Source organism: Malaclemys terrapin, chromosome 2 (assembly GCF_027887155.1).
Source record: "Malaclemys terrapin pileata isolate rMalTer1 chromosome 2, rMalTer1.hap1, whole genome shotgun sequence".
In the NCBI taxonomy this organism is placed as follows: domain Eukaryota; kingdom Metazoa; phylum Chordata; order Testudines; family Emydidae; genus Malaclemys; species Malaclemys terrapin.
The window spans coordinates 269,889,150-269,903,379 of record NC_071506.1 but is presented as its reverse complement, the minus strand read 5'-3'; the positions used below and the strand labels follow the sequence as shown (position 1 = coordinate 269,903,379).

The following is a 14,230-nucleotide window of genomic DNA, read 5'->3' as shown; positions in this document are numbered from 1 at the left end:
GATTTTCATAATTGCCTTCGTGCCTAACTCCTATTGATTTTAAAAGCCTACATTGATTTTAAAATCCCACTATTCACCTGTCTGTATCTTTAGAAATCTGCCCCATAATCCCTTCAGTTGACCCACTCTGAGGGAGTGGAGTAAATTTTTAAAAGAAAGCTTATATCCTAATAAAGTAAGTGCAGGAAGATTTTTTGAAATGAAATCTCTTCTTGTGTGACTAGCAAGTTCATGAAGTCTGATGTGCAGCTACCTGTACTCATAAATGTCTGTCTAGGCATGTCCTTACTGGTTTAATAATCTTCCAGCAGTATTTCATTCTTCTCCCCATGTCTTGTGTTCCATGAGAAATTAGTACATTTGCCTGGACACCCACTTATAAGCCAATTTATTTGCTGATACTTAATAACAATTGACCGAAAACATTAACAAACCCTTCAACTAGCGTCAGAGGTCCTAAATTGTTTCAGGACTTATGTGACCAGGAGTTGAATAAATGGGGCAATTTGCACTTAGAAAAGTATTTATAAATGGATTAATTAATTTCTTTTAACTTTTTTATGGAGATGAATGGGCAGGAAAAGCTATACACCAGCACTAACCTTCCTTCCTTTTCGTATTAATAATAATGTCCGACTGATCTTCAGTTGTACATCCACGTATTCAATTTCCTTCCTTTCATGCCAACAAGAAAGCTGTCTATCAGCCAGAGATTGGGTGACAAGAAGTCCCAAGAAACACAGTGCTGTTTAAAGGAAATCTTTTTTACCATAGGGGAGAAGTCTTGCATTTCACTAGAATTTTATTTTGTCTGCAAGTTCCTTTTGGGAGGTGGCAAATTCGGAATTTCTCTAAAGTCCATTTGTTCTGTGCTATAATCTTGATTATAGATTAAATATAAAGGGGTGGCACTGGACCATTCCAGAATGGGGAGTCAAAGAGGCCCAGACATATTTCAGGTGCTAGGATGGAGAGAGAGAGCCCTCTAAACCTGCATCACATGTACAGCTACATCACACCTCATACTTCTAGTCAGCAATTTAGAATGTAAGAATGGGAAGAATAATGTCAGCGGTATTCCTGCAATAGGGATGGAAGTGTTCCGGGTTATACAATAAATAGCGACTTTTCAAACATGACAATGTGTAGCTTCACAGATAACTTCTGTAGATAACAACCATCTATTCTTTATAAGGCTTCAGAGATAAAACTCACGTTTCTGTAACAGTCACCTCAGCCTTTAGAGCTTCTTTATGAAGCATCATCTGATCATTTTTTCCATTGATAATTTCCTTCAGTAATCACCTTAATCAGGCAGCCTAGCTGGCACCTCTACATGTACCCAACTTTACCATCAAATATTGGCAAAACTTTGCTGCACAGTGAACTAGTGAAGAATATACATGTTAGAGACTAGATTCCAGCATTTGCCCTATTCTGCAAGAAAGACTCAGACATTTTTTGTACTCTGAGGACAGCTGCATCTCTCCATTACTGTTACAATAGAATAACAGAAATGTAGGACTGGAAAGGACCTCAATAGGTCATCTAGCGCCGTCTCCTGCTCTCAAGGCAGGAATGTTTAGTGTCTCTGCCTGTCTTAATGACATAGTTTTGTAGTTTCATCATAACTTCTTTCAGGTAAAGGTTTTAAAGAGGGAAGTGCTTTTTTTGAATGAGAGGAACAAGCTCAAGCACAAATCATTATTTATTTATTTTATTTATTTGTATTGAGTAGGAGTAGTAGGCATGGCCCCATTATGTTAGGTACTGTACAAACACATACATCCAGTCTCCTTGAACTCCCTTTGCTAGTCAGGCTTCCCAACTGCCTCCACTGGCAGTGAGTGTGACTCCATCCTTGCCCCTGTACTCTCCTTTTCCTCAGTGTCGTTTGTCTGCATTTCATTACCTCTGCCCATTTGCAGAATTGTAGACATTAGAGCTGGAAATGACCTGTCCGATCATCTAATCAATCCCAACTAGTAGGATTGCCAACTAGTAAGATTGTTCCTTACAGTACATTTCCTAATGCTTTGCTGAGGACCTTTAAAAATAGGTTGAAGAATGGGATTTCTGTCCCTTCCTTTGGAGACTATCCTGTTCTTTGGCGGTCTCATTTTGGGAAGTATTTGCTGATGTTCAGCCTACATCTTCCATCTTTTTTATTTTTACCCAGTTACTCCTAGTTTATAGATTCATAGATTCTAGGACTGGAAGGGACCTCGAGAGGTCATCGAGTCCAGTCCCCTGCCCTCATGGCAGGACCAAATACTGGAGTTGGGACCTCTTCTATCTAATATATTTATCTATCTCAGGCATTTTTAGGATATCTGTCACTATAAAGTGCAGCATCCCAGGTAGCATTTTAAGGTAATTCATTTTCATCCTTGGTGTTTACAACATTGTCATTGCATGCGTTGCTATGGCACTGTCTTCATTCTACCTCTGCTCAGCCATTCCTTTATCTAGTCACCTTAATCGCTGAAATTCAGGTCTGTTTGGACCCACCGAGTCTCATCACTTCAGACAGCCATGTCTGTACAAGCAAAGCAGCATGATTGTGCCACCCCAACCTCAAACAACTCCACTAGCTTCCATTTCAGGAACTAGTTTATAATTTCCTTTGTTTTTAAAATCTTCTGTGGTGTGACTCCACTTAGTCTCACTGGGTTGTCTCTTTGTTCCCCACCCTGTTCCTCATTAACCTCCTCTCTGTCCACCCACACACACTATGGCTACTGCATGTGAGCCTTCTCCTCTGCAGCATTTGCTGTTTGACACAGCCGCTCTGTTCCCTTCTGCCTCATCGACTCTCCATCTCATTTAAAATCACCCCTGAAAACCAATATTTTTTCCTCTAGTCTGTACCTCTTAATTATTCTCTGTCTATTGTAGATCTAGGATTTTATAATGTTGGTTGATGGAGGAAGTAGAATCAATATCCAAATTAGATGCTGCTTTCAGAAAGTCTGCAATTCATTGTCTATCTCAGTGGTTCTCACCCCGGGATACATATACTCCTGGGGGGTATGCAGAGGTCTTCTAGGCGGTACATCAACTCATCTAGATATTTGCCTAGTTTTACAGCGGGCTACATAAAAAGCACTAATAAAGTCAGTAGAAACTAAAATGTTCATACCGACAATGGCCTGTTTATACTGCTCTATATATTATACAGTAACATAAAGCGCATATATACATGTATTGGACATGCATTTTATGTCATTTACTGATGTGTGCAAGCACGTTAATGACTTTGAAGTTGTCGTGGTGTGTATGTGGTTGCTATGTAAAAATGGATAGATTTTTTTTTTTTAAATGAAGAGCTGGAAGCGGCGGTAGTGGCAACAGTGAAAATTGTAAGAAATTGAAAATGACTAGGGAAAAAACCCATCATCAGTTCTGCCTGGAATATATTGCTTTTGGGTTCACATCTACAAATAGCAATCCACCTCATGCTTTGTGTTTCCTTTGAGGAGAAACTCTATCAAATAACAGTATGAAAAGGTGCATTTGCAATGACATTTGAAGACAAAACACTCTGTGCATGCTGGTAAGCCAGTAGAATTTTTTCAAAGAAAGCTTTCTGAGTTCCAGACTTGAGAGCTTAAAATGAAAAAAAAAGGTTTCAACTATTTCCACAAAAGCACTTGAAGCTTCCTATGTAGATCGTTTGGCCCACTTGACATCTGAGTTCAAGTGATATTTCCCCAACATTCAACACAACTCAGCTCAACTCGACTGGTAAGAAACCCATTCATTTTCTCAGAGGTTAGCAGCAGTAACCTCTCTGCCAGTCAGCAAGAAAATCTTCTTGAGCTGTCTTCAGACCGTGGTCTGCAAATGAAGTTTAATGACTTCACACTAACCCAGTTCTGGTGTTCAGTACAAAAAGAGAACACTGACCTTGGGAACCAGGCGTCGGATGTTCCATTACCTTTTGGGTCAACATTTCTTTATGAAGTCTCATTTTCTGCTATGACTGCCATCAAGACAAAGAGCAGAAATAGACCCACTGTGGAGAAAAACTTAATTGTGGCTGTCGCTTCACTGCCTCCCAGAATGACAAGACTCACAAGTGAAAAACAGGCTCAAAGATCACACTGAAATGTAAGTATAATCTTTAAATTCCAATCCATCTATTTTATAATTATATGGTAAAAATGAGAAAGTGAGCAATTTTTCAGTAATAGTGCACTGTGACACTCTTTTATGTCTAATTTTCTAAGCAAGTAGTTTTTAAGTGAGGTGAAATTTGGGGGTATGCAAGACAAATCAGACTCCTGAAAGGGGTATGCTCAAACCACTGAGCTATCCCTCCCCTGAAGCTATCCCTCCACTGAGCTCCCCTGAAAAACTCCAGATACACTACGGATTAACCCTGATGAACACTCATGAAGAGTTGACCCAAGACACTAACAATGGAGATCAAGTATCAGAGGGGTAGCCGTGTTAGTCTGAATCTGTAAAAAGCAACAGAGGGTCCTGTGGCATCTTTGAGACTAACAGAAGTATTGGGAGCATAAGCTTTCGTGGGTAAGAACCTCACTTCTTCAGATGCAAGACATTTCGTGGGTAAGAACCTCACTTCTTGCATCTGAAGAAGTGAGGTTCTTATCCATGAAAGCTTATGCTCCCAATACTTCTGTTAGTCTCAAAGATGCCACAGGACCCTCTGTTGCCTCTAACAACGGAGAGAAAATACAACTGACCTCTTCGCAGGACAGCCAAGATCTTTAAAGTTTGTTGCTTATGTGACACACGAGATAGACCAGCGGTTCTCAACCTTTCCATACAAAACCCTGCAACAAACCCCTGTGCCAACTCTGTCCACATATCTATTCAAGGGACACCATCATAGGACCTAATCACATCAGCCACTTCATCAGGAGCTCGTTCACCTGCACATCTACCAATGTGATGTATGTAATTTCCCCCATACTAATCTCCCCCTACTGTTACTCACACCTTCTTGTCAACTGTTTGAAATGGGCCACTCTCATTACCAATACAAAAAGTGATTTTTCCTCCCTTGGTATCCTACTATTAATTGAATTGTCTCGTTAGACTGACCCCCATTTGGTAAGGCAACTCCCAGCCTTTCATGTGCTGTGTATTTATACCTGCTACTGTATTTTCCACTCCATGCATCTGATGAAGTGGATTCTAGCCCATGAAAGCTTATGCCCAAATAAATTTGTTAGTCTCCAAGGTGCCACAAGGACTCCTTGTTGTTTGTCTGTCTGTGCAGTCTGTGCTAGCCCTAGCTTAAATTTCCAATACTCCAATTCCCTCTTATTCCATGACTGCTTACTTTGCTTAAGAGACTTTGGTGTGGGACTTTGTCAAAGACTTTCTGACAATCCAAGTACACTATGTCAACTGGATCACCTTGTCCACATGTTTGTTGACTTCCTCAAAGAAATCTAATGGATTGGTGAGGCATAATTTCCCTTTACAAAAGCCATGTTGACTCTTCCCCCAACAAATTGTGTTTGACTATGTGTCTGATTATTCTGTTCTTTACCATAGTTTCAACCAGTTTGTCTGGTACCGAAGTTAGGCTTGCTGGCCTGTAATTGCCAGGATCACCTCTGCAACCATTTAAAAAAAATCAGCGTTACGTTAACTACCCTCCAGTCATCTGGTACAGAGGCTGATTTAAGGTTACATTTCACAGTTGTTAGTTCTGCAGTTTCATATGAGTTCCTCTGGAACCATCTGGTTCTGGTGGCTTATTACTGTTCAATTCATCAATTTGTTCCAAAACCACTTCTATTGATGCTTTAATCTGGGACAGTTCCTGAGATTTGTCACCTACAAAGAATAGCTCAGTGTGGGAATCTCCCTTACATCCTCTGTGGTGAAGACTGATACAAAGAATTCATTTAGCTTCTTTGCAACGGTCTAGTCTTCCTTGAGCGCTCCTTTAGTACATTGATCATCCAGTGGCCTCACTGATTATTTGGCCGGCTTCCTGCTTCTGATGTACTGCAATTTTTTGTTGTTGTTGTTTAGTTTTTGTGTCTTTTCCTAGTTGCTCTTCAAATTCTTTTTAGGCCTACTTATTTGTATTTTTACACTCGACTTGCCAGAGTTTAGGCTCCTTTCTATTTTCCTCACTAGGATTTGACTTCCAATTTTTAAAGGATGTCTCTTTGCCTCTAACCACCTCTTTTACTTGGTTGATTAGCCACAGTGGCATTTTTTGGTCCTCTTACTGTTTTTTTTAAATTTGGGGTATATATTTAGTGTCTATGATGTTTTTAAATAGTTTCCATTCAGCTTGCATGCATTTCACTTTTGTGACTGTCATTTTAATTTCCATTTAACTACCTTCCTCATTTTTGTGTAATTCCCATTTTTTGAAGTTAAATGCTACTGTGGTGGGTTAAATGCTACAGTGGTGGGTATTTTCCCTCATGCAAGGGTGTTAAATTTAGTTACATTCTGATTGTTATTACTTACAGGTTCAGCTGTATTCACCTCTTAAGCCTGGTCTACACTGTGGGGGGTGGGGGGGATCGATCTAAGATGCGCAACTTCAGCTACGAGAATAGCATAGCTGAAGTTGACGTATCTTAGATCGACTTAGAATTAATTACTTCATGTCCTAGCAGCATGGTATCGACGGCCGCCACTCCCCCGCTTCCAGAGTCGACGGCAGAGTGATTGGGGATCGATTTATCACATCTACACTAGACGCGATAAATCGATCTCCGATAGATAGATCACTACCCCACCGGTCCGGCGGGTAGTGTAGACGTACCCTTAGATCAGATCATTTGCTTCGCTTAGGACTAAATCAAGAATTGCCTGTCCCCTTGTAGCTTTTAAAATGTCGTTAAAAAACATAATATATTTTCTCTGAAGTAGCAATTCTGTTTGTTAAAATAATACATTTATATGGAAGGAAATGTTACTAGTTAGGCATTTGTATTATGTATACAATATTGTATCCTAGACTACACAACCAGCAGGTGTTTGGAAGGAATCATATTTGTTTTTTATTCTTGTCTTCAGTTGGGGATGTTGGGGAAAGACAGGATTTTTTAAGAAGGAGATTAATTTAATTAAATACCTCAGATCTCAGTATTTGTATTTTTTTGGAAGCTTTTATGTTTGACTTCTAAATGTATTTCACAATACAAATTTCTTTCTTTACCAAAATAACATCCCAATCTGACTTGCTCTTTTTCTGCAACGAAACCACATTTGTGCAATGTCTGTAGAGGAGTTATTTATTGCCACTTGGCTGTTACATTTTAAATGCTGGCGCTTTTTCCTTTTTTGAGGGGGATCTATCCTGCTCTCTATGCCGCAATGGTGCATATGTATTATGATGCACTGTTTCATTACATAACCACATACACAGACCAATGCCATTCAGTGTACAGATGGACAGAGTGAATGACGCACAGAATTAAAAGAAGAAAAGGGGAACTCTGTTTCAGACATTAAATTGGGACTTGGGAGTGCTGGGCCTGTCCCTGGCTTTGCAACATGGACAAGATATCATAATTAGTCTTGGTAGAGTTTAGTTTTTAGTTTTTTAATAATTGTGATGGATAATATTGATGATTATTTTTAAGCATTTTTATATTTTTGTCCATATAAATTTTCACAGTGGAAACACTTCTGGGGGGTAATCAGACAATAGGGGAGGTCAGGCAACAATTATTTAATGATGATAGATATTGAGATTCAAAAAGTTAAAGCTTTATATCCATTAAACACAAATGGTCAACATCACATGTCAAAATATATCAAATAAATATCCATAAATTAAACTCTAATAAGTTTGCAAGCTTCATTTTTTCTTACTTTGCCTGTCTGTAAATTTCAATTAGTATTTATGGAAATATTTTTGTTTTTTGTGTGTACAGTGAAATCAATATTTACTGACATTTACTGATAAAAATCTAATCCTTCCAAGCCTAATCATAATGTATATGCACAAGGGGGCTTAAGTTAGGTTGCATGGTCAATTTAGATTACAACCCTGAGACTTCCTGTGAACAGGCAGCATTCCCTGCCCTGTGAGAACCCCATTGAAGATAGTGGGGTTCCACATGGGGACAGAAATTCACCTGTACACAAGAAGGTGCAGGATCAGGGCCTTAATCCTGCTATTTCCTAACTTTTGAGTATTTGACTTTGCAATCTGAATGCTCTTTTAATATAGTGTTTTGTATGTAGATATATATACATTATCATTTACGTTGTATGTGTGGGTATAGTCCAAATTTGAATACATGAAATCTCAATTGTTAATAATTTTAAAAATACTTGAAAGCTATTGAAATTATATGGGTTGCTCAAGAATCTTAATCTTTCCCTTTTAAACTGTGTTGGACCAGATATGTTTTCTTTTTTCTGTCATCAGTTATTTTTCTCACTTTTATACAATCATTCATGGTTTCTGTGCTATTTTTGCCTTTTTATAGATGCCTTTGATGCTTCCTTTATACCCATCTTGTTTTTTTTAAAAAACCCCAAAACTATTTTTCCTTTTAGTTTGGTTCTTGTTGTTACCCTTTTTTGTTGCTGTTTGTTGCTAATAGTTCCAATTAGTCATGAGATCCCAGGAGAGTTCATTGACTTGTTCATGCAATTTTCCAGTGATCATAATGAGATTTAAATGAGGAAACTGACAAGAACTCTGGACTAATGTTCAGTTCACTGGTGACAGAACTATGAATCAATCCGATGGACTGCTGACCTATGAAAAGTTGCATTGGTTACATTTAGGTAACTGTGGTAGAATGCATACCAAGACCTTTACTTCTAAGAGTCATGAGTTCACCTTCTAGTTTTAATTAAATGTCAGGATCTAAGTTCTGAAGATCAAAATGATTATTTCTTTCTTTCAAGTGCCGCCAGGAAGGAAGCACTGCATGTGTTCTCTCCCCCCCCCCCCATGAGATAAGGGTTCCTTTTCATCTAAATGTTATGACTTTCCATCCCTGACTTTGAAGACATAAAAATAGTGCATGAAATTTGTTTGGGTATAAAGTGATTTATGATCAGACTGGTGTTTTAACAGGAAAAGCAGGTTAATTGCACAACTGCTTAATTTTTTCTTCAAACTATAGGGTTTAAGTTGTTAATCTCATCATCCATCTATCTTTTTTTATTTTTGTAATCACACTAAAAGTTTCAGTAAGATCCAAGCGTTTAAAAAATGAATGATTTCTCCATGGGCTTCATTCCCTGAACTATAACTGAGGGAAAGGATTTTCTAAACAGCTTGAGTGATCTGTACCTAGGAATGGACAGGCATGGTATATGTTGGGTGTTGCTTGTCTAAAAGGGGGTAATTCCTATAGGGGTTGGTTCACTTGGCTATCAAAGGGAAGAAGACGACTTCTGGGAAGAGAAGGAGATTGCAACTCTGGCTCCTTTTCTCCTTGGCCTCCGACTTTAAAACCTAAGCATCTGTTGCTATGGAAACCCAGGAGCCTGATGCTCAGAGAAGAGGAATTGTAACCCTCTGCCAAAGTAATCACATTGGACACCAATTGCAGAAACCCCCGTGCCCACTTTAATCGTGTGCACATTTTCTCCTCCATTAGCTGTAAAAGTGCATTAATTAGTGGCCCCATTTAGCCTTGGAATTAACACCGCACGAAGGCCAGGTCGTATTGTTTTGCCCTGTAACTGAACAGTGGTGAGGGTGGTGACACACACAGAGCGAGAACCCCTCACAGTCCAATTCGCTCCCCACCCCAAGCAGTTCCCATTTGTTTATCGCAGGCTCCTCTGGCGAGGAGCACAGTTCGGGTGGATTTCCACAGAGGGGCGCTGAAGCACGTTTTAATGCAGCAAAATGAATTAATACAAAAATAGTATGAGGCACAATATACTCGATTTAATAAAATAAAATAAATCGTGAAGAGCGTGGGGGTGGGGGCGGGAGCGGGAAAGCCCCCCCCCCCCCTCCCCTCCGCTCGTTTCAGAGGGATCGCTGCTCATTGCCTGGAGCCAGAAATCAAAGCTCACTGAAACTGGGGAAGCAGCTCGCAGCCAGTGGCATCAGGCGACGCTTTCGTCCTCTCCCCCCTTCTGATTTTTTTCCCCTCCCTGGGAGTTTGCTGTGAGCCGAGCTGGGTTTTCAGGCATAGAAACCTCGTCTGGCTCCCTGCTCCCGGCCGCAGGGTCCTGCCTCCTCTGCTGCGATCAGGTGTCTGTTGCTCCTTTTCAAGTTCTTTCCCGAAAAGCCACAGGGAGATGGCTGGAGAGCAGCCCGCTCTTCCTCCCCAGAAGTGCAACGTGCTTTGAATGAGGTTCCCAGTTTGCAGCCTGCTCCGCTCGCGCGCTCTGTGGCACTCCTGGAATGCGACCTCGGAGACGCCTGCCCATCCCGGGGAGGCACTGACAGCTGGCGATCCACCCCCCCCCCCCGGCTGCCCAGGCACACCCCCCGGACCCCATTTAATACCGATCCTCTCCGGCGCCATTAGCGGGGGTTCGGCGTATCTGGGTGGCTTGCAACCTTGGCTGGTGCAACATTCCCGGGGCCTGTTCTTTGTTTTTTTTTTAAACCCCCCCCCCAATGCTGTTGAAGCCAGGGAGAGAAATAAATATGCGGTCTCCCTCCTCGCTCTGCCCTCCACCCCAGCTCCACTGATGTGCTACGGAGAAGAGCAGAGCTCACCTGTGTGTAGCATGCTGTAACCCCCTCACCCCACACACACACCCCAAAGCGTCTCCCCCCTCCCTTGGATTGACTTGATGGCTTCACTGTACCAGAGATTCGGTGGGAAGATCAACACCTCCCGGTCTTTCCCCGCGCCACCCGAGGCGAGTCACCTTCTGGGGGCTCAGTGCACCGAGGAGAACAGCGCTGCCGGCCAGACCGCCCGCCCGCTACAGCAGGAGAGCCGAGCCCGCTTCCAGTACCAGCCCCGGAGTGACGCCGAGGAGGAAGATGTAAGCCCCCAGCCTTGTTTGGGTTTTGCTCTGTGTGTCCGAGTGTGTGTCTCGTGTGTGTGTGTCCGGAGGTCGCTTGGCTGCCTTCTCTGTCTTGATCTGCGCCCCGCTTCCCCGCAAAAGGCCAGCGATGGTGCTTTATTACTGGCCATGTAAAGCCCCCAAACCCCCTCGGCTCCCGCTCTCCTGGGGTCTCTGGGAATGAGTGGGGTGGGGAAGGTCGGGCTGCTGTGCAACATGCGTAGGTTGGGTGCGTTTGGAAACCGCCCGTGTAAACGGCACCCATGCCCCTCCGAGTGAGGCTGGAAGTTTTTGCCTGGGGCAGAAGGCTCCGCTTTGCCCCCTTTTGTCCTTCCTGCCCAGCTCCAGAGCCCTGCCGGGGAGAACTTCGCATCCGACGCGGCCATTTTTGTTTTGGTTTTGCTCGAAACTCCTGGATAATGACACAACACGATGAGACGCGAGCCCCCGGGAACGTGTTGGATGCAAACTTCGCTCCCTGCACGTTCCCTCCCGCCGCGGCTGCGGGGAGTAGCGGTTTCAAAGGGTTTCATTTGCATATTGCCTTAGTAACAAATGACTCATCCAGGCCACTGGCTTGCTGCTGGGACTCCTGGATGGAAAGAGTTAAATCACCTTGGATCGATTATTTCTTGGGGGGGAGGGGGGAGAGTTAGAAAGGGGAGGGCCCCGGAAGAAGATCCAGACAGAAAATCAAACAGATGGTTCCCCATGACTAGTTCAGCCTTGCATGCTATTATATTTGTAAAGGGACGTGTGTGTGTGTGTGTGTGTGTGTGTGTGTGTGTGTGTGTGTGTGTAAAAACGGCAAGGGGGAAAGTAGCTGCAATTTTGGAATAATATTTCTATCTATTAAAATACTTATTTTCCCCAAAGGTAGGTTTGGAGCTGTGATCAGTTTTAATGATAAAAATCACTGGTAATAACCCTTATAAGTACCAACTCAGAACGTAGTTTTATGTCTGAATCCCTGAAATCCCCGTTGAGGGGGGTACTGTAGCCAAGGGAGTTGTGGGGTTTTGGTTTTGCCCTGTTTTCTTCCTTCCATGAAGACTTTTTGTGGCAGGTAAAGCGGACTAAGTTTTTCTAGCAGAGAGGAAAGTTGGTCTGAAATCCTCCGGCAGAATTTCCATTCTGTTCATTCCAAGGGCCAGTAGGTAGCTGGAGATGAGTTTACTTTTCCCGGTGACTGGTGAAATCCTCACTAACATCCTAAACACGACACACAATTCCCAGGGGTGGCGGGACGCACAAACTAAAAACACCCGAGACTTTTTTTAAGTGTTGATTTAAAAACTTTTCATTCTGAAACTGTATCTCCAGAGGGCTCTCTGTGATGTGACCCTGTAGCGGAAATGTGCCGAAACTTCAGCCCATTGGCCTCTAGGTGTCGCTACGAGAAAGCGAAATTGCTGCTTTCTGTTATTGGTCTCCGGAATATTTTTCTCCTCTGGATTTTTGTTTGTTTTAAATTTAGCTTGGAGCGTATCTTTGTGGGTTTTCAATAGGACAGATGTCTAGAACTGTTTGTCTGATCATCAAAAGCGTCGAGCCAAGAAACAAAGGGAATTTAACGTGCAGATGATTTTTGCTGACACTGCTCTAAAAAAACCAAACAAACCCTCTTTTCCAAAGTTAGGCTCATCAGCAGAGTGATCTGTATAACAAAAGTCTGCATTGCAAAGGCCTTTTCCCTTTAAGCGGGGGGCAAATATAGGTTATTTATGTGCACAAACAGTTCAGATTAATTCCAAAACCACGTTGCTAGACTGTAAACGGATTTATTTTATTTTATGTTTTTAGAAAAAGAACTGGGCCGTTGACTGCGAGAGTTAAGTGTACCATGTCAGGCAGTTAGCGCTTGGGAACTGCAATGCAAACGGAATTGATTCATACACTTCACATACATTTCCCTAGAGAATCATTCACGTAGTTAAGGTTAAGATGTAACCAGAAAGGAAGTAATGACATTTGCCTTTAGAGTGACTATTGTAGAAATATACAATGAATATTTCTGACTCAGGTTGGGGTAGGAATAGTTGAGGTAACAACCCTCGGTTTGTTTAGATCTGTACAGTAAATCGGCATTTGTTTTTGGAAACTAGTTGTGCTAAGGGTAGGAATAATGAGACACCTTAAAGGTGGTAAAATTTAATTCTGAAAATATATTTTTTCCAAGAAGCAGAGGCACAAATTATTCTATACACCTCCCTCCCCCGCACGCGCGGGCTCTCACACACTTCCCCTCTGGAGAGCTGTGACTTTGGGAGCTGTCCCAGGTCCTGGAGTGATTCAACTCTGCCAGGGAATGAGTACTCTCTCTCGCTTTGCACTGGGCAATTCAAACGGAAGCTGGTGGCTTTATTGCTCTGTTGTGCCTTGTTGTCAGTCTGGGAAGTGTGCTCAGATATACACTAGGCAGATTTCTGACCTTGGCCATTGAACACTCCTTGTAAACAGAACGTTTTTTTTCCCTTTTGCAACCGAACTGGCTGCTGAATATCTGGATGACAGCGGCAATAAGGCTCTTGCAGGACAAATTAATGCAGCTTTTGGCATAAAATCCCTAAGGGGAAAACAAAATGTGAGGCTGGCACAAGGACAAAACTGGGTGCATGAAGTGCAAAGGTTGTGTGATTTGGTGATATATATTTGCAGAATCTACTTACACTGAAGAGAGAGAATACTGGCTGCTGGCAGTTCTTTTGAATTGTAGTGGCATATGATATTGCTGTCTGTAATTAGGGGGGAGCTTGCCCGTGATTGTATGATAAACCCCTTTTGAGAGAATTAAATCTCTCGTGTAAATTTCACCCTGAGGCTGAAACTGAACATTCAAGATATTTTTCCCAGCAGAGGATTTTTTTTCTTTTCCAAATTAATCAGTTCAACAGTTTCTAAGTCAGAGGTAGGAAATAATAATAATAAAAAAAGCTTGTGTGTGTGTGTGTAGGGGGGAATACTTCAACTAAAATATAGCTAAGATTTCTTTTTAAAAACCACTAAATTGTTTTATAATGTGCTTAATAATCAGGCAGATTGAGAGGTTTTTTTGAAAAGGCTAATCATGATCATAAGGTTCTTATACCTTAAAGATATTTATTCTGCATTCTATATCACGGATTGGTTTTTATGGGTCAATTATTATCAAGTATTTCTTAAGTATCAATACATTCCCCAGTGCTATACAAGACAGAGATGAAGACAGGGGTCTGGCCTTTCCAATCCATGCTGTTGTTTTTATGCAATATTTCCCCTTTCCTATGTATTACTT

At 41.8% G+C, this 14,230-nt stretch overlaps 1 protein-coding gene across 5 annotated transcripts in view; it reads left to right on the top strand.

Annotated features, from left to right (window-relative positions):
- Positions 1 to 14,230, top strand: part of DPP6 (dipeptidyl peptidase like 6) — a 767,813-nt gene that overhangs the window by 172,341 nt on the left and 581,242 nt on the right. For 2 of the 5 annotated variants that reach the window (XM_054021146.1, XM_054021147.1), the window contains exon 1: positions 10,608 to 10,935. The exons of 2 other annotated variants lie outside the window; for them this stretch is intronic. In XM_054021146.1, the coding sequence (XP_053877121.1) occupies positions 10,738 to 10,935 (198 nt within the window). In that variant the 5' untranslated portion in view covers positions 10,608 to 10,737. Of the gene's footprint in view, positions 1 to 10,607; positions 10,936 to 14,230 lie in introns of those variants that run through there. One more of the 5 variants, XM_054021139.1, reaches the window with a different exon arrangement.